Source organism: Acinonyx jubatus, chromosome A2 (genome assembly GCF_027475565.1).
Source record: "Acinonyx jubatus isolate Ajub_Pintada_27869175 chromosome A2, VMU_Ajub_asm_v1.0, whole genome shotgun sequence".
NCBI lineage: Eukaryota > Metazoa > Chordata > Mammalia > Carnivora > Felidae > Acinonyx > Acinonyx jubatus.
In genome coordinates, this window is record NC_069383.1 from 42,783,112 (window position 1) to 42,803,271 (window position 20,160).

Here is a 20,160-nt window from a genome sequence, read left to right on the forward strand (position 1 = left end):
GGCGCCGGTGCTGTCCGGCGTCCGCCCCCTCGCTGCGGAGTTCCACCCGTAGCCTCCTTCCTGCAGCTTGGGCCGCTCCGGCTGTCCCCAGCGCGTGGACGGAGGAAGGACGCACAGGGGTGCCGCGAGACCCCCGGGTTTTGCGCGCCCGATGCTCATCTCCAGCTTCCGGCGGCGCAGCCTGTGGTCCTGCGGAGCGCCCCAGGGTTCGCGCACCCGGTGGAGCCCGAGGCTGGTCCTCTCCTGTCCTCTCCGGCTAGTGGGAAGTCTCTGCGGCTGGAGGGCTTTGCAGTGAGGGACAGAGGCCAGTGGGGAGCTCTTGTCCGGTTGGGGCTGACTCATCTGGAGTTCCCGACTCCGCTGAGATTGCAATTGGAAACTTTGCGCTCTGTGTTGGTTTTTGTCTCCCTTGGGGAAGCTGGACGGCAGTTCGGCAGGCCCCGTGCGTGGCCAGGACCGCACACTGGGGGCCATGGAGTTCACGGCGTCGCCCAAGCCACAGCTCTCCTCCCGGGCCAACGCCTTCTCCATCGCCGCGCTCATGTCGAGCGGCGGCTCTAAGGAGAAGGAAGCCGCCGAGAACACCATCAAACCACTTGGTAAGTCGGGCTGCCCGACTGTCCGCCTAGGGCAGGAGCGGGCCGCCGCGCATCTGTCTGTCCCTCCGTCCCCTGCCTGCGGGAGGCTTGAGAGGGTGGCCGCCTTTCCCTGCTCTAGGCAGCTTCTGATCTTCAGGCCACCGGCCCCACGGGCCGGGGTCGGGAGATTCTTTTCTTTGGGGGCTTCACAGACAACCGGTTTCCCATCTAGGATGCGTGCTAGCCACTGTCTCTACCTATTCGTCTAGAATCCCCAGGGCAAGTCGTACTTGTGCAGGAGAGTGTGTAACTTTGTTGGGACCAAAACAATCAGAGATAAATAATTAACCCCTTTTAAGACTCAACAGAATTTACCATGCGTGTAACACCTGCGTGTGCATTTGATCCCGAGGAGACTCTTAGCGACTTAACAAGAAACTAGTTAGATTTTGTTTTTCCTTTGACTTGAATAAACAGAATTAACTCCTTAAAGCCACTGCCATATGCTGTAGAAGAAGCCAGTTGTCCCCCCATGAACCGTTTTCTTCACCGAAGCTCCGAACTTATCGGTGAGACATCATTTTGTAACCGCCATCACTTTCAGTGGAGGTTGGCAAAAACATTAGCCAGTAACCATTTTCCAAATTCCTCAACTTTTAGCTATACTGTTTATTTAACAACCTTTACCATTTATAGAAGACACTAGTTTTGGAGTAAAGGGAAAATAGGGATTATGTTCCCCTCAGCACAAGTGAACTGTGTGGGAAAGAGACTGCTGGACTTGAGTATTTCAAAGTCCCTTTACAATTAACAGAGAAAGAAGTGTTCTCATCACCTCTTGGGTCCCCAGGAAAAAATTATTTTACATCCTGATCATCTGATAGCCCGAAAATGGTGAGAAACATCAAATAGCAAACTTAGGGTAATATATTTTTTGACTCTCCCCTGTGTTTTTTCTTTCTTTCTCCCTGTCCTTTCCAACACTTTAACATCCCACATCTGAAACAGCAATCCTAGTATGAAAGACAAAGGGTTAAAGATGAAAAATAAGAGGGCTGGGCAAAAAGAAAAGAAAGCTAAAATCCCCAGAGCAACTTAGAACCAAGGAAAAGGAAACAGGAAGATCTCCAGAAAATATAATGTCAAAAAGTCTCCCCTCCAAGGTTTCACTCACTTTCCCTGGTTCTTCTCATCCGCCTGAAATCTGCCAAAAAAAAAAGAGGAAACAACCAATGAAACAAACCCAAACTGTTTGCAGACATATTAACCACCAATTTCAAAGTTATTTTGGTGGGACAGCCCAACATTATCCACTCCTATTTCGAAGGCCTCTGAATTCTTTATGAACTCCCTCATCACAGTTCGGTAGCTAGCAGGGAAAGAGCCCTTCGGGTTAATATTCCTGTCAGAATTACAGACAGCAGACTGGGAAACATGCCATTTTCAGTTCCACTGTCATTTCAGTATTGCTTTCTTTTCTATTTCTTTTCCTGAGAAAACTCGCTTTCTATCTCAATTCTAAAGTATATAGCCACCACCTTCTCCCCCACCGCAAATACACAGTCTGTAAAATGAACCTCTTTCCCCTGGGCTTATGAGACGGGCTCTGAAAGACCCAGAAGGCATTCTTGTCCTTTCCAGGGGCTAGTAGTTCAACAGTGCAATTAGTGACTTTAAGCTGAGGACTCCCGCAAGAGAAACACCTAGAGGTTCTGTTACAGAGAATATGGTACTTTGGATGGAGAGGTGTGAGGTGTGGAAGCAATTGTGGGGCAGGGACTCAAAAGTGTATCAGGATTGAGCATTTAAACACGTAAAATCTATTTAGAAGAGCTGCCTTCCTTAAACCACTAGAGCATTTTTTCAGATCTTTTTTATTGAGGTACCCTTGACACATAACATTGTGTTGCAGAAATTCGGTATCATTTTCTTCTTCCTCCACTTTCCCACCCTGGCTGTCCTTAGTCTGGGGCTTAGGGAGTCTACCTTTTCCAATTGTCAGAAAAATAAGAAAATTTCTGAAGCTACGTGTTAATTCTCTATAAAGACATCAGGTGAATGTGTTTCTGAAAATATTTGTTGAAAATAAGATTTTGCCCTGGCGTACTTTTCATTCTTTGAACTTGAAAATTTAAGGCCAAGATACTTAATTTGATTATTCTTAATTTAAAATGTTACAGTGAGTTGGATTATTATTGTAAGAGAAGAAAAGGTAAAAATTCCCTGCTTCCTGCTTGCCTGCCCTAAGCCAAGGAGAAATATGGGAAATAAAATGCTTTATGTGATACATAACATATACATGACTATATCTACATTTAGAACTTGTTTCAATTCCTTGGCACTTAGAACAGTGTTGTTTAGAGATCAGTTTCACATTACAGATTCAAGTAGTTTCTTTTTTAAGGGATACAAGATAATTGGGACAATTACAAAAGTCCCCCTGTATTCCATCAAAGTGACTGGTGTAGTCCTAGGCCCTTATCAGCTGTGGAGTAGAATGTTTGGTTCATAGGCAGCGGTATTCCAGCCTGATGGTGGATGGTGTTCTTCCTACTTTAAATACTCTGCTAGCCTGGGTTGAGGGTTGTTTCCCTCACTTCCAGGACCTTTTTGAGAGAAAGGGAGAAAAATACACACACTGCCCTCAAGACAGTTTTTCACACCTGTTCCCAAAATGGCCTAGCGAGCCCACTTTTGTGATTTAATAAGCTATATGTTAGAGTCTTTCGTAAGATCTCAGGCTGGGAGGGATATTGTAAAATTGCCCTGATATTAAAGCCTAGCACACTGAGAGCCAGGCAGAGAAGTGAAGCGACTTGAGTTTTTCCTTTTAACCGCATCCCCACTTTTCTTCCCTTCCCTTCCCCCTTTCCTTTTTTCTTGTGGAGAGAGAGCTCAGGACGGAAGGGAAAGCTTCTCTCAAAGTAAGGAAGATGCTGACCTCTTCGTTCCCTTTGGTCTCGCTGGAGAAAAGTCTCTCCTGGTTGTCAAAGAGGCAGGACTGGCAGGAGATCCCACAAGCTACAACGTCTAGAACTTGACAGGGATAACAGTAGGAATACTTGCTTTTCATCTTTCATGATCACCTCCTTTCCCTTTATGCACTCCTTACATTTGTAGTCCCCAAAGTGGCTTTCATAATGTTAGTAACAAGCCACAGTTCTAGAACTCATTTGGTTCGGTAAGCAAGCGCTGGGTATGTCATTCCATGAGAATTTATATAGTGATGGGTTATCACGGCCTTCTTGGAGTTTCTGAACTTCACTTTTCCAGAGTCGAGTCCAGTACCAATTTGGGTTGCGCTGTTCTCCTTCCTGTGTCTTTGCTTGACAGCATTAGCTGTCATTCTCCATTCTCTTTGCCTGCAGAACAATTTGTTGAGAAGTCCTCCTGTGCCCAGCCCCTGGGTGAACTGACCAGCCTGGATGCTCACGGGGAGTTTGCCGGTGGCGGCAGCAGTGGCAGCCCCTCCTCCTCCTCTCTGTGTACTGAGCCACTGATCCCCACCACCCCCATCATCCCCAGTGAGGAAATGGCCAAAATTGCCTGCAGCCTGGAGACGAAGGAGCTCTGGGACAAATTCCACGAGCTGGGAACAGAGATGATCATCACCAAGTCGGGCAGGTAGCGATCCGTGGTGGCGGTGGGGCGCTTGGTGTGTAAGGGGTACAGGGATGACAGTGGCGCCCCGGGTGGCCTCAGGTATTCGCTGGAGCTGGGTGAAACCCCACTGGTCCAGAGCACCGAGAGGAAGCTTCCCTTAAGGAGGACTTCTTTCTATCAACTTGCTTTTGGAAAGAGCTGCGAGACAGACTTCTGAGCATTTATTTTCTTTCTCAGGATCTGGCCATGGAAAACCCCATGGTGGCCGTGGCCTTGATGAGAGGGATGTGGGGACCAGTGATCTGCCATCTGGGAGGGCTTTGGGGTGGGGAGTTGGCATCTGGAGGGAAGCAGGAATCTTGCTGGGGGTGTAGGGCAGGCTGCTGGGTGCTTCGAGGGAGGCAAGTAGCTTCCCTTTTATTGGCCTCAATTTGCAAAAGCTGCCAGTTCCCATTAAAAACTAAAATTAAAACCTGCACAGAGGAATGAAATTTGAAACTCACACTGTGTAGGATGGAGTGCTGGTGCGGCAGGCCCCCTTGGTGCCTTAGTGGGGCAGGCACGGGGTAGTGCATGGGGGTGCAGGTGGCTCCCCAGGCCTGGGACAAAGACTCTAAAGGTCAGTGGCCTGCAGCCCTGGTCACTCCAGCTCTGTAGACTCTGGGAAATACCCGCAGGGTCTCCCGAACCCAACCTGCCCCAGATTTCTGTGGCTGAACCGAGTTTTCTCCCTGCAACCCTAGAGGGTTGGGAGACTGGGTCTGCTCCAGAGACTTTGGTCTGGGGGAGTCTGACACGTTTGATAATACAGCATACGATTTTCCCTACTCGAAGACCTTCCAGTATTAAAAAGCAAAACAAAACTTTTCACGTAGCAAAGGGGACTCCTATGATGGTGACACCTAAAATTATGTAGGTGTGGGAGAAGGAGGGTCTCAGTACTCAAGTGTCTGTGGAAACAAAAAGGGTGTGGGGGTCAGTGGGGAGGGAGTAGGACCTCACCCTTTTATTCAGTGACTCATTAGCCTCCAGGAAGGAGCTCCAGCGAATTCTCTTTGTCTCCTTGTGTCAGGAGGATGTTTCCCACCATTCGAGTATCCTTTTCTGGCGTGGATCCTGAGGCCAAGTACATAGTCCTGATGGACATCGTCCCCGTGGACAACAAGAGGTACCGCTACGCCTACCACCGGTCTTCCTGGCTGGTGGCTGGCAAGGCAGACCCACCACTGCCAGCCAGGTTTGTGCCTCCAGATTTTCGGGCAGAGCAAATGCAGTGCGTATGAACCCTGAGAGCAGAATGTGTCTGGCTGGTTGAATTTTAAGCAGTTCTGTTTTTACAGTGGTGAGCTCTGGTAGAGAGCATTCCCAACCCAGAGGACTGACTACAAAATATCTGAGAAAGGCAGAGTTTGTGCACAGACGGAAAGTCGTCTTTAATTGTTTCTTCTTTTGTAATTCATTTTCAAGCTTTCCTAATTTCAGTTAGAATATTCATTAGAGATCCAGACCTATTTCATATGGCACCCATCATTTCTAGTTGGCTACTTAACACCAGACTGAAAAAACCTACTGCTGAAGTGGTTGCCCTAACATCCTTTTGAGAAGAGTGCATTTTAGTAAAGTGGTTGTTTGTAGTAAGTACTTCTTAGTAATATGGTAACATTTGCACACAATAAACATCATTTTGGTGAAATGCATTCGTTTTTGACCAGTAAGGGACTCAGAAATTTTAAGTAAGAAAAGCAAACTCTTTTTTACCCCTTCTCCATAATAAGTTCAGTGGGTGGATGTAATTCAACAACAGGTTAATATTATTTTATGCAAAATGTTACTCAATACGTTAGGGATCATATATGTTTATTTTTGTGCTGTTCATTGGTAATGTTTTTGAAGGAGAACTCTGTTTAAAAAATCACATGCTGCTTTTTATTGTTGCTGCTTTGCCCAAATTAGCCTTCTAAGGGGGGGGAAAAGCATATATTAGCTTATGCAAATAGTAATAGCTGAAGTTATAGGAATCTAACTGAATACTTTAATACAAGCAAAGGATATTAGCGGACTTTACAGTTAGGGTTCTAAAGCCAAGCCTCGCTGATTTTAAGTTGTTTTATGATTACCTAATTTTTGTAGTTTGTTGGAAGTTCCTATCAGAATGAATAATTTATTTACATGTATAGACTTAGGAACTCTGAAGTTTGGTTGATTCTTTGTAAGTATCTAGTCTGGAGTTTTAATCAAGGCACAGAATCAACACAATTTACACATACTAGTTCAGATAGAATATTAAGCTTACTTAGTCACTGATCACATTATTGAGCTTACGGTATGCTAAATACACTGGAGAAAAGATTAAAAGAAGCCTCTCAGACTTTTCCATTCCCACAGAAGACTAGGAAGGACATCTTCCCAACCCTTCCAAATCAGTATATTAAATAACATACTAAATAGCAGGCCTAAGACATTTTACAAAAATGTTACACCCATTTTTTTTTAAATAGAGCAAGATTCACTGTCTTATAGTTGGTACTAAAATTATTATATTAATTTTCTTTACTATTTATCATTAAAGAGCTGATTCTTACTACTCTCAAGCTTACTTCCACACTTTACAAAATCTTTTTAAATGAGACAGAGAGAGAGAGAGTTTTAGCAGTATTCTAACCATTTTTACAATCAAATCTTCTTTTTTTTCTCTCCCCAAAGTCTTTCCTCTAAGAAGTTAATCCCTCTTATTTAGCATCTGTTTTCTTCCTATCTGAAGGTATGAGGAGCTGGTGCAGGCCAGCAGGACTTTGGAAATATGACATGCCTTGTTTATGTTACTAATCTGTTCTGGTTGGAGAAGGAAAGCACGTACCAATACACTATCTTAACTGAAGCATGTTTAAGCTATTGCTGGAATTTTAAGTCCTGGGGGACTTGAGAGAGGAGGGGCTTCCTGTATGCTTTTTTTCATTCATCTTCAGTATATTTATACTGATATTAAATAAAAGTGTTTGGTGTGTTATAGGATGAAATATTCTACCAATTTTAAGCAAATATTCTTTATTATTATTAAAACAAATAGTGCTGTGTTGAATAACTCCGTAAGGGAAAGGTGAGGAACATGGGAGGTGATAATTTTTGTATTAATGGTAGAAGTTCCTTGTGGTTCTTATTCCTTGAAACATATTGTTTCAGACCAAAGTTTACCAGTCAGTTGTTCCTAACCAGAAGAAATAATACTGGACAGTATCATTTGATCTCCACAATGGCAAGATATATACATTATCTAAAGTAACGTTATCTTTTCTTTTTTTAAAAAATAATGTCATATTTTCATATAGGACCTTTTGTTGTCTTTAAAGCAATTGATATTTAAATAAGTTAGTCTTTATTATTGTGAAGACCCATGTTGAATTGATAAAGAAGGAACATTTCATGAACTTCTAGGACTTTAAATATTTTTGAACCTTTTTTGGTGGGGTAGGTAGGATGTGGTGCTGGCCAGTAAAACAACTTCATATAGTGATAGCCTTGGAGGGGTATACTTGAAACGTTATGATGGTTGTATCATTAAGGAATATACTTCGATTGAAAGGCATTTTTAAACACTCCTCCAAAACCAACAGACAGACAAACATACACTGAAAGCCTTTAAAGTTCTTATATGGGTCTAGTAAGAATTTCTAGTGCTGTTAGTCTTTTTTGTGCTTTGCTTCTGGCGGGCTTTCACATTTCAGTACGGCTACCTAATTCTTCTGTTCTTAGTCCTGTTTGTGACAAAGCATGGCATAGACTTCTGGTTTCGTTTCGTTTCTTTTCTTTTCTTTTCTTTTCTTTTCTTTTCTTTTCTTTTCTTTTCTTTTCTTTTCTTTTCTTTTCTTTTCTTTTCTTTCTTTCTTTCTTTCTTTCTTTCTTTCTTTCTTTCTTTCAAAGAAACTGCAAGGAAATGTTTTGTGATTTTTTTTCCCCACTGATGTTGCCCCGACCATAATATTTATGTTTGATTAAAGATATAAAGATCCTATATAAAATTGAGATATAAATAGCCTGTTAAATGGATAAAGGGATTTGTCCTATTAAATCAGGGATACTTCCTTTTCTTTCTTGAGTTCTGTATCTCCCCTGACTTCAGACTAGCTTATATCCAGTGGATACCAGAATTTGAATTTACAAAGAGTTATACTTTGTGTAATACTTTGCAGATAGAACAAATGGCCTACATCTAACTGTGAGTTTTCTTGCACGTAGAAGCTGATAAATGATAAATACGTGGTAATTACATTTTTTCCCATCAAAGCTTCCCCCCCCCTTTAAGTTGTATATGAATAAACACATTGAATAATATGAGGTTTACCCAGCTTTTTTTCACTCTCATCTAGTGGGCACTTAACTAGATAAAAGTCATAGTATTTAAGGTACTAGAAGAAATAACAGACTGTGATCTGTGAACTATTAAAAGTTAGGCAGTCCGCTGTAGTAAAATTACTTTGTCTTATATTTATAAACTTCTGCATCATCTTCAAGTTTAAATGAATGTGTTCTCTAGAATTGTTTTGTCTTTTGTGTTCTTTATCCCTTCATTGTTCTTGTTACTTTTAGCAGTATTTACACTAGGAACTTGTTACACAATTAGTATAAGCTTGTCTCTCTTTTGCAAATACCCACAACAGTAATAAGATTTTATATTTTACAGAAACAGACCAGTAGTTGATTAGATAGATAGAAAAATATTTGCCTTTTAAAAATGGCTTGCTGAACAGACAATAGAAAATATATTAGGTAAAACCCCTTTTAGATCACTGGTACATAAAGAAACACGTTTAGATGTTTTAGATTTATTTTGATGTTGTTGTATTATTAAATTTTAGATTATGTGGGGCAAATAAAATTCACCAACATGAAGTTTTTGCATTCCTTTAGAATCAGAGTATTTTATGACCCACAGAGAACAGATTTTAAAAATATATTAAAGATTAACAAAATCTCTCATAATTTTCTTAGGCTGTATGTACACCCAGATTCTCCTTTTACTGGTGAGCAGCTACTCAAGCAGATGGTGTCTTTTGAAAAGGTGAAACTCACCAACAATGAACTAGATCAGCATGGCCATGTAAGTACAGTGCCTTGGATTATGTGGATTCCCTGGGATGGAATGGAGGAGTCCCTCAAAACTTCCTCCCTCTAAATCTCTTCCTCCCCTCCCTCTCCCCATCCCATCCTCCATATGTGAGTCATTCATTGAAAACATCCATTTGTTCTTCAGGGAATTTTGTTTCCTCTTCTTAAGACATCACTTACAGGGATGCCGTGTGCCATTTCTATGCAAGAGAGTCAGGGACCTATGGCATTATGAATGTCCTAAGACTGCACCAACCAAACAAAGGCAATGTGCATTCTGGATGCTACTGTAGCCCATTCTTGGGTTAAACGTCTAGTTTCTGTCAGTGGTATGTTAGATGACACAGCATAGGGGGAATAGGACGGACATCTCCCTTGGGGGTTTCCCAAAGTGTGTTTATAGACCATGTTCATGGGAGATACAATAGGACAAAAGGGTTTTATGCCCAAATAAATTTGAGGAAGTGCTCTTTACTCATCATACACCCCTGCTGTAGAGAGTCTTAGGAATATTAAGGCACAGAGAAGTCTTGAAATGAAAAACAAAACATTTGATCTTATAAGGAGTTCATCAAAATATGGAAAAAGAGAAATTGGAATTCTGGGCTCATATCAGTAATTAATAGCACAAATAGCCATTGACGCAGCGCTTTACACATTTGGTAAGACTACTTTGTAAGGAATTGTGATGTTAGTCCATGCTCTTAAATAAAGATTGACATAAAAATTGTTTTAGATTTTATGCTAAGAAAACTTTAGACTTGCATACTTCTTTTTGATAAGAATACTGGGTTTTTTGGTTTTGCTTCAATTGCCAGAAAGCACATTGGTATTTCATTGGTTGCTTCCCTGGGCTTAGATATTCTATCATTGTTCTCTCTCTTACCCCTTTATTAAGGCTCTTGTTACTTCAGGTTTTAGTTTTTATTGGATCTATGCACTTTAGAAGTTTCAGAACTTTTCTCAGAAAGGATGGTTATAAGTAGATATATATTAGAGAGTTTTAGACATGGTTTCAAATTGGAAAATCAATTTCCAATGAAATTGGAAGCAAACAAATCACTTCAGACATTGCCACCATCCATTCGCCCACAAGAGACTTTGTTTATCATGACCAAATCAGAGTAACCGGGTACTCATGACTCTGCTGTTGGGATGTTGCAAGTAGGTTAATAGGTTTCTGTTATTTTATGTATTGGAAAAGATAATTGACTTTTGTCTTTAAGACTGTTGGGATAACTGTCCTTTTCTGTTTTTTTAAAAAAGATGTTTTCATTGATGGATTTTTTTTCAGGTTAAAAATGATGAGTATCTGAGAGACATTTTCTGTAGGCCAGATCATTCTTAATGTCATTCATATTAAAGTTTCTTGGACTCCACTGAAATCTTTGCAGGGAGAAATGAAATTTTTAATGGTTCTGATATTTTCCATATGTGAAGCTTTGAGAAGCACTGTTTGAGTCTTTCCAGAACGACTTGAGAATTCATTTTGAAATCACCTGTCCAGAATTAATATGTTCTCCTTTTAATACCAACTTCATGGGTGGGAATAACACCAAGCTGGATTTCAGGAGCTCTGGGTTCTAGTCTGATTATGCCAAGATTAGACCTTGACAAATTGTTTAGTCTTAGATGATTGTTAATATCCATTTTAGCTTTAAAGTTTTATTATTTAATGTAACCCCTTATCACCATAAATAGTGTGTTCTGAAAACTACAAGGCAAGATTTTTAGATCCTGTGTAGTTTAGCCAAGTTCTTTGAATTAGTCCGGAAGAAGCCCTTCTTACAGATGCATTTTTAGTTTTATAACAGGAAAATTTTTTACTTCAGGGAATTTAGTTCTTCAGTGAAGCAAAGTTCACATTTCTTTTAGTGTTCCTTAACCCAATGAGATCTTGAGCGGATAGTCAAGGAGCCCTGGCTCTGAGATTCAGTCTGAGGTTGGACCCTCTCCAGCACCTTTTCCCGAAGGAAATTGACCTAGGGATGGTGTAAGTATGGGAGAAGGGACATTATTTAAAGCTTAGGGCTTTGTCCTTTGTGTATGAGTGTGTGTGTGTGTGTGTGTGTGAGAGAGAGAGAGATAGAGAAAGAGAGAGAGAATGTGTGAAAATTATTTGTAACTTCTTATTACAACACATAATGAATGCCCAGCGTTTTTCTTATATCAGTTTTAAGAGTATACTTTTGTCACTTTGAATTTATTCCAGTTTTTTGTTTTGTTTTGTTTTGAGTTTATTCCAGTTTTATGAGTGAGCGTAAATATCTTAAACTCCTTGGAATAAATGTATTATATAAAGAGATGACTTTTTTAAAGTCTATTTCAATTCATTTGGAGCTCTCCTTTGTTTTAGTTATTCCTCTTCAGGTTTGGGATCATAAAAGGATGGCATGTTCAAAATTCAATGCCAGTTAATGCCCTGTAATTTAAAAAAAAATTTTTTTTTTTTAAACGTTTATTTATTTTTGAGACAGAGAGAGACAGAGCATGAATGGGGGAGGGTCAGAGAGAGAGAGGGAGACACAGAATCCGAAACAGGCTCCAGGCTCCGAGCGGTCAGCACAGAGCCCGACGCGGGGCTTGAAGTCACAAACCACGAGATCATGACCTGAGCCGAAGTCGGACGCTTAACCGACTGAGCCACCCAGGCGCCCCAATGCCCTCTAACTTTAAGTTGGCTTATATCTCAGCACAGAGATTGATTCTATATTAGTTATCCCACAGTGACTAGTATTTAACTCTGCTAAAGTAAACCAGCAAAAATACTCATCTACCACACCCATGTTAGTCTAGAAGATGCATCAACACTGCCATTGACCACACTCCTGCCACACTATTTATCACATGCCGCCCAGGAAAGTCAGGCTCTCTGCTAGGCCCTTGGGGTGAAGGGCATACAGTGTGAGCACTGTTATCCTAGGAAGGACATGCCCAATTTTGCAGATTTAGGTAGCTGTCTGAGCGGCAGTGGGGAAGATGTAGAAAATCCTTTATATATGAAAGTGAATTTTGTTGCTCGGATTTCATAATGGCAAATCATTATATTTTGTTTAAAACATTCGTGAGAAATACTGCCTTGTTAATCAAGGTAGACTTATGATTTCTAAGTATTGGGCAACTTTTACTAGCTATAAAACAGAAGATGGTCATCACTGTCATTCATGTTTGGTTCATAACAGTGAGTCAGGAATCAACAAAATTGTCAGAAATACTACTACGACTACTAAGGTTTACTGAGCACTTCCTATTTGCTGCGCAACTTATGAGAGTTAACATCATCTTATCCTCACCACAACCTTGTGAGATTAATAAGTTTTTGTATTTGAGAAAACAAAGTTGGAGAGGCGAGATCATTTGGCCCAAGATGAAGGAGCTAGAAAATAACAGTTTCTGCACTCTAAGATCTAATGTCACCTAGCCTTTCTTAATTCTTTTTATTCCTCTCTACTACATAAATAACAATCTGTCTTCCTGGAATATATAAGTTCTTACTTTAGAAAATTTAGACATACATCCTCAGTCTAACCAGACCAACAAAATATATTTTAAAGACTTGATTAAAAAAACAAACAAACAAATAAACTTATCCTTCAGATGATTTTCCCCGCATCAGTTTAGAAAGGACCCTTGAAGCAACTTGTATTATTTACACTTGTTTTGGTAAAATGTGATTTCACAACTATGTTTCTGCAGCATCCTGTGAAAATGATTTGCCTTAAGAATGGAAACGGTGGGGTTGTCTGGGTGCCTCAGTTAATTAAGCATCTGACTTTGACTCAGGTCATGATCTCAGGGTTCGTGGGTCCAAGCCCCGTGTCAGGTTCTGTGCTGACAGCTCAGAGCCTGGAGCCTGCTTCCAATTCTATGTCTCCCTCTCTCTCTGCCCCTCCCCTGCTCATGCTCTGTCTCTGTCTCTCAAAAATAAATCAACATTAAAAAAAAAAAAAAAGAGAGTGGAAAGAGTGGCTTCTACTCTTAAAACTTAAATTCAAAACTGTAGATTTTATGGTTCTTTCTTTGCCTCATTGCAATTTGGCCTGTTTTGCAATATAAATACTTAATATTCAGTACTTCCCATCTCTTTGTTGTAGATAATTTTGAACTCCATGCACAAGTACCAGCCGCGGGTGCACATCATTAAGAAGAAAGACCACACAGCCTCGTTGCTCAATCTGAAGTCTGAAGAATTCAGAACATTCATCTTTCCAGAGACCGTTTTCACAGCAGTCACTGCCTACCAGAACCAACTGGTGAGTTTGGCATTCACCATTTATTTCCTAAATAAGGTAAAGATTTAGGAGCTGCTTTCATTTTCGTGGAGAGAAATGAAATCCCAGAACTCAATATCGAAGTTGACTTTGGTGAATGCTATGGAGTATCAGCCCCAGGACCTCTAAGCGTGTTGAGTGACCATGGCTCAAAGTTATGATGGTCTGTATTATACCATCTTGTCTAGAATCTTTATATTCTTGGTCAGGTTGTTCACTGCCCACTCTCCCCCACTAAACCTGCCCTATCTGCCTTCTCAAATTTTGTTCTTGAGAAAATCACCTGCTTTCTTTTTCTCCTTCTGGTAAAGCCTCATGATATATATATATATCATTATACAAAGCCTCATGATATATATATATATCATATCTCATGATATATATATATCATATCTCATGATATATATATATCATATCTATATAGCTATTTCTTCATAAAATTTAGAGGTTCAGTTTTTTTGCTAAACTAACACACATATTCCAGCCAACTATCCAAACTACTGATATTTTAGACATTTTGTGAAGCTTATTTAGTGTAATTTAAGGTTAATTCTAGTCGAATGATCTCTTTAGATAATAAACTGGAGCATGTAAACAGTATATATTTAATTAACGTCAAGACATCTAATTTATAATATTGAGTTTTATACCTTTTACTCTTGGGTATATGTCACATTTCAAGCTTATGTATTTCTTCATCTATAAGGTTTAGTCCAACTCAATAAGTAATTATCAAAGTCTTAACTAAGGGCTAGGTACTGTTAGATACATTCCCGTATATTTTCTTCTTTTTTGGTCAATGTAACTTTGAAGGCTGGGGGTAATAGGAACATTCTGTAGTGAGGAAGCTGAAGCTAAGAGAGGATAAGAAACTTTTCCACAGTCACAAAGGACCAAAAGTAGAATTCCTTTTGTTCTAAAAGGAACTCATTAAGTTTACTTGACAAATTTGGTTGTTTGTGGCCTCTCTAAGGTCTTTGTATCTTGCTTTTATTTGATTAGTTTCAAGATAACCAGGACTATTGCTTTCCTCTTGTTTTGATGTTGTTATATTTTGGGTGCTGAGTGAATGAGTATTTGTAAGGTGTGCCTGGTAGATGGCTCAGAGTCCAGAGTGGGATGGTCAGCCAGAGGAGGTATGGTATTAAGTCTCTCAGGCAAGAGCTGGGAGCCCGGGGAGCCCTACACAAATGAGGAAATGGGAGCCCAGAGAAGGGATGTGAGCAAAAGGCAGGAGTGGATGTGTGTCTGTAAGACATAAGCACCTATAATTTCTCTGTGACTTGGAGTAGACATCACTTCACCACTGTGACTGCCATTTTCCTTACCTGTAAACTGGGGCTAAGAACTACCCAGAACATCTTGACCATTGCTGTGAGGATCAAATGAGGTACTGTGTGTAAACATGCCTTGGAAATGGTAAGGCACTCTATAAATAAGGCATGTGGTTACTATTGGACTGTATCTGGAGTGTGCAAAGAGGATCTGTCACCTTTGGGATTTTAACACATTAGTGGCATGACCTGAGCCAAAGTCAGACGCTTTAACCGACTGAGACACCCAGGCGCCCCTTTTTAAATTTTTTTTTTAATGTTTTTATTTGTTTTAGAAGGAGAGAGAGAACATAAGCGGGGGAGAAGCAGAGAGAGAGGGAGACATAGAATTTGAAGCAGGCTCCATGCTCTAAGCTGTCAGCACAGAGCCCGATATGGGGCTTGAACTCACGAACTGTGAGATCATGACCTGAGCTGGAGTCAGATGCTTAACCAATTGAGCCACCCAGGCACCCCTTTTTTCTATTTTTTTTTTTAATGTTTTTATTTATTTTTGAAGGAGAGAGAGACAGAGCATGAGCAGGGGAGAAGCAGAGAGAGAGGGAGACATAGAATTTGAAGCAGGATCGGTTATCTCTTAAAGGTAACAACACGAGAGTAGATACTTTCAGAGAATGCCCAAGCTAAAGAGTTGGGTATAGAATGACGCCTACGGAGGTCTACAACTTTTAGTACTGTTTCTCTGAGAATCTGAAACACTGTCACCAATGATACTAGGTTTTATTTGAGGACACATGTAATACGGATATCATAGATTTGGAAAACATTCCTGAAACATTCATTTTACACACATTGAATTTGTAGCATTTGTACTATAAAACATTAGATTTGTACTACTACAAGAAACCCATTGATGTTTGAGAATCAAATAGAGACTTGTCATGTGAAAACTTCATTGCTTTTATCAGAATTCTCTGTAAAGAAAACCAAAGCAAGAATAGGTAAATTGTGGGCTTTTAGTGACATTTACAGCTGGGAAAATTGAGACGTGGGATTAAATAATTCATCCAAGGTGACCTTACTGCTCCCACCACAGATTTAAATCCAAGGGGTTAGACTCAAAGGTCAGTGTTCTTAACCTCTAAGCTTTAGGTGCCCGGTGTCCCCAAGAAAGCAGAACTTTATCTCCTCTCAGCTTGTGACCCTCATGGACTCGGAGACATCCTTTTGAGATGATTTCAACTCTTTATGTTAATTTTTAAAATTTCTTTTCAGGAAGTTCTCACTACTTACCTGCTGCGTGCAGGGCACTGTTCACTCTGTAGAGCAGCTAGTGTAATGGCATAGTAATCATCCTAAACTAGCAGCTAATAGGAGCCAGACACTTTAATGACACTCTCTCATTTAATTGTTTTCCACTGAACTTCCTATTTAGAAAAATTTTCAAATACTCAACAGTGATGTTTACCCAAAGAATACAAAAATACTAATTCAAAGGGATACATGCACCCTGATGTTTGTAGCAGCATTGTCTACAATAGCCATATTAATGGAAACAGCCCAAGTGTCCATTGACTAATGAATGGATAAAGAAGATGTTATATGTGTGTGTATATCTATATATACACATATACATTCTTTACCCATTCATCAGTCGATGAATATATATGTATAAAATGGAATAAAAAGAATGAAAAGAATGAAACTTTGCCATTTGTAATGACATGGATGGAACTAGAGACTACTATGCTAAGTGAAAGAAGTCAGTCAAAGACAAATACATACTATTCCACTCATGTATGGAATTTAAGAAACAACAAAAACCAAGAGAGACCAACCAAGAAACAGATTCTTTTTTTTTTTTATTAAAAAAATTTGTTTAATGTTTTTATTGATTTTTGAGACAGAGAGAGAGCATGAGCAGGGGTAAGGGCAGAGAGAGAGGGACACCCAGAATCTGAAGCAGGCTCCAGGCTCTGAGTTGTCAGCATAGAACCCGACACGGGGCTCGAACTCATGGAGTGTGAGATCATGACCTGAGCTGAAGTCGGACGCCCAGCCAACTGAGCCACTCAGGCGCCCCAAAACATTGATTCTTAATTATAGAGAACAAACTGGGTGGTTACCTGAGGGGAGGTGGGTCAGGATCTGAGTTAAATGGGTGATGGGGCTTAAGGAGTGCACTTGCTGTGATGAGCCCCGGGTATTGTATGGAAATGTTGAATTACTATATCATACACTTGAAACTAATATTATACTGTATGTTAATTAAAAAAAAGACTAAAAAACCCCCAAATATCCAAAAGTTAAATAAATGGCAAAATGAACCTCATGTATTCTGCACCCAGATTCAGCACTTAACATTTTGCTAAATTTGCTGGACCTCGCCTGCCCTGTTTCTCTGTATGTACTTTCCTCCTCCCTTCATTCATTTGAAACTAAGTTGAATACGTCATGATACTTTCCCTGTAAATACTTCTACAAGTATATACTGACAATAAGAATATTATTTTTGTAAGCACAGTATCTTTATCACAGCTGAGAAAATTAATAAGAATTATTCCTTAACATCTTCTAAAATTCAGTTCATACTAAAATTTCCAGGATGGACCAACAAATTTATAATTTGTTATAAAAATTTATAATTTTTCATTTACCCCCTCTGAACTAGGATCCAACTACAGTTCATGGTTTGGGTTTATTAGTTTTAATTTAAATTAAAAAAATCTCTTTTTTTCTCAGTATCTCATTTAATTCTGACACTCGTCTCCTGGAGAAGACCCCATGAGACCCATTTTGTAGATGAAAAAAACTGAGGTTCTCCTTTTTGTTGGCATTGCAAGCCCAAGGAAATGACCATTGACAGTGTTAAGGTTTGGACAATGAATTTGTAAAATTCATTGAAATAGACTAAGATACTAATAAACACACATCCTGACAGTAGTTTTTCATCTTGCAAATGTTTATTTCTAATTGAGATTATAAGTGGGCTTAAAATCCATTCACCAGTTCCTAGCTATCATTCACTGCATCATTAAGTATAAATATTAATGTGATTAGTATATCACTTCATTGCTAAATAACCTTTAATAGAAGTGATTAAATTCAGAACTAATTTTTTCAATAGATCCTGCTGTGTCTGAGTTTATTTCTTTACATGTACTGCTAAACCATAATTCCCATGCCATGTATATATTTGAAATTCAGGTAATAGTGGAAGATTTTAATTTGGTATACTAATAAGCCAGTTTTGTAAATGGTTCATAAACCTCACAAGACCAATCAAAATTCATGTGTTCAATAAACACATGTGGGATGAATAAATCAGTCTGGGGGTTAATGTTTTCCTTAGTCTTAAGCAATTTTCTAAAGTTATCCTTGATTCTTTCTCAAGCCTCCCCACATCTACTGCATTTTCACAGCTATACCATGCTTGTGTACTATTTTCCTACAGGAGATATACAATAAAGTAAATATATAGGAAATAAACATGTACTTAGGATAAGTATTAGAATTTTTTGTGCACAAAGAATAGAAAGAAGAGAGAGATTTAAAAGTTCACACTGAGGCTCACCTTTGTATCTCTTTAGATAGCACTGTTATTTTTATATCTATTAAAAGTGAAATCAGTTTTCAACAGAATTTGTGAAAAAGCTTCTCCGGTATTGTGGCTGGTAGTTTCATTTGCAAGTAATGAAAATGGGACATTTTTTTGTTGTGTTTTTTTTTCTCTAGTTTTTGTGAGGAAATGATTGCATTTCCTTACGTTATTAGATAAAACCTAAATACATTACACTTTCAACAAACTATTTTATAATTTAAGATTTAAAGGTCATACATTGTTTTTGAGCAGGCAGACCATTGCTGTAGAGTTGAAGTGTAGGTCAGGTTTCATTTTTAAAATGCCTTTGGACAGATCTTTTCCTGATAGTTGGAGAAATGGTCTCTGAGGGCCAGCTGGATTCAGAGTCCAGTGATATCACATGGAGTAGTAACCACTGGGAAAGGTCCCCTTCTCCTTGGTGCAGCTGGCTGTGTCAAAATCTGCTCTTCAGTTCTGCATACATTTATTATCTATAGATAAAGGAGATGTTAAAAGAGTGAATTTTTCTTGGTTAAGATATGCATTATGTTTGGGGTGTCCGAGGGACGTATTCGGGTAAGCGTTCAACCCTTGATCTCAGCTCAGGTTTTGATCTCAGGGTCATGAGTTCAAGCCACGTAATAGGCTCTGCACTGGGCAAGAATCCGACTTACAAAAAAAGAAATGTATTCTATTAAGATAACAGGTGAAGAAACAGCAGTATATTCTGGCCTGAAGTAGTCAGCGATTTGCATAAATGCAGGCACCCACCAGACCGCAGGAAGCCTGCCCTTTAATGCTTTTCCTCACGATGTTGCTGCTTTTAAAATTTGTTTTTGAACTATAAACTATACCTGTAGTTTCATTTTATTTCTAATGTATTATGTTTGATCACTAATTTGGGACCCTTTTGTAGTATTGCCCTCGACACGGATGATATTGTTCAACAGTGTTGCATGTCGTGGCAGGGATTCTGTGTTAGAGAACAAATGAAATGATGTCCAGCTTAGATCACCGTCTGTAACTCAAGTCCTTTCTCTAATCAGTTCTTGGATGGTATAACTTTTTCAGTTATCACAAATTTCACAAAGGGGTATACAACTCTATCTTCAGAAATAAATGTCTTTCGATGTAACTACTAGTTTTTATTGGAATATCCATGGAATAAAATCTATGCGTGACCTTTTAAAAATGCATGATTACCTAGAATGCTAAAATCTTGCTATTTAAAAATTATTTTATTTTAAAATTAGAAAACAAAATGAAATGCTATTTGTGTCAATCCAAGAAGAGTTTTGCTAGCCCATCACTGGCAAAAAGATGAAATCGTATTTCTGATTGCTTGTTCTTGAAGCAAACTTCAACAGACATTTCTGGGGTCTTATTGTTAACACCCCAGCAAACTCAGAGACCAGTGATACCCACTGTGGACACGGTGGATGCATTAGGAAATTTAACTCCTAGTCCTTGTGCTGCTAATCAGGTCTTAATAAAACCTGTTCAGGATTGTAGTGGTAATCTAGGGCCCCCATACAATTTTAGTATCATCGATTCAGCTTTTTTCCTTCTGACTTCCAAAAGCAGTTATTTTCCCTGAAATTCGATAAAATGGTCTATAGAGAAAAGTAAATAGCTGGTTATTGTCTTGAGCTCCTTTTCTAATTAGCACACTAAAGTCAAATCGTTGCTATAACCAACTGGTAAATCTAGGTGTATGAGAGTGCCTTGTACTATTCTTGAATCTTTCC

The 20,160-nt window shown here is 39.4% G+C and overlaps 1 protein-coding gene across 1 annotated transcript in view; it reads left to right on the forward strand.

Moving 5' to 3' along the window:
* Nucleotides 1-335: 335 nt before the first annotated feature.
* Nucleotides 336-20,160, forward strand: part of TBX20 (T-box transcription factor 20) — a 60,121-nt gene continuing 40,296 nt past the window's right edge. The window contains exons 1-5 of the mRNA XM_027075253.2: nucleotides 336-599; nucleotides 3,947-4,202; nucleotides 5,254-5,418; nucleotides 9,168-9,276; nucleotides 13,379-13,537. Coding sequence (XP_026931054.1) covers nucleotides 473-599; nucleotides 3,947-4,202; nucleotides 5,254-5,418; nucleotides 9,168-9,276; nucleotides 13,379-13,537 — 816 coding nt within the window. The 5' untranslated portion in view covers nucleotides 336-472. The remainder of the gene's footprint in view (nucleotides 600-3,946; nucleotides 4,203-5,253; nucleotides 5,419-9,167; nucleotides 9,277-13,378; nucleotides 13,538-20,160) is intronic.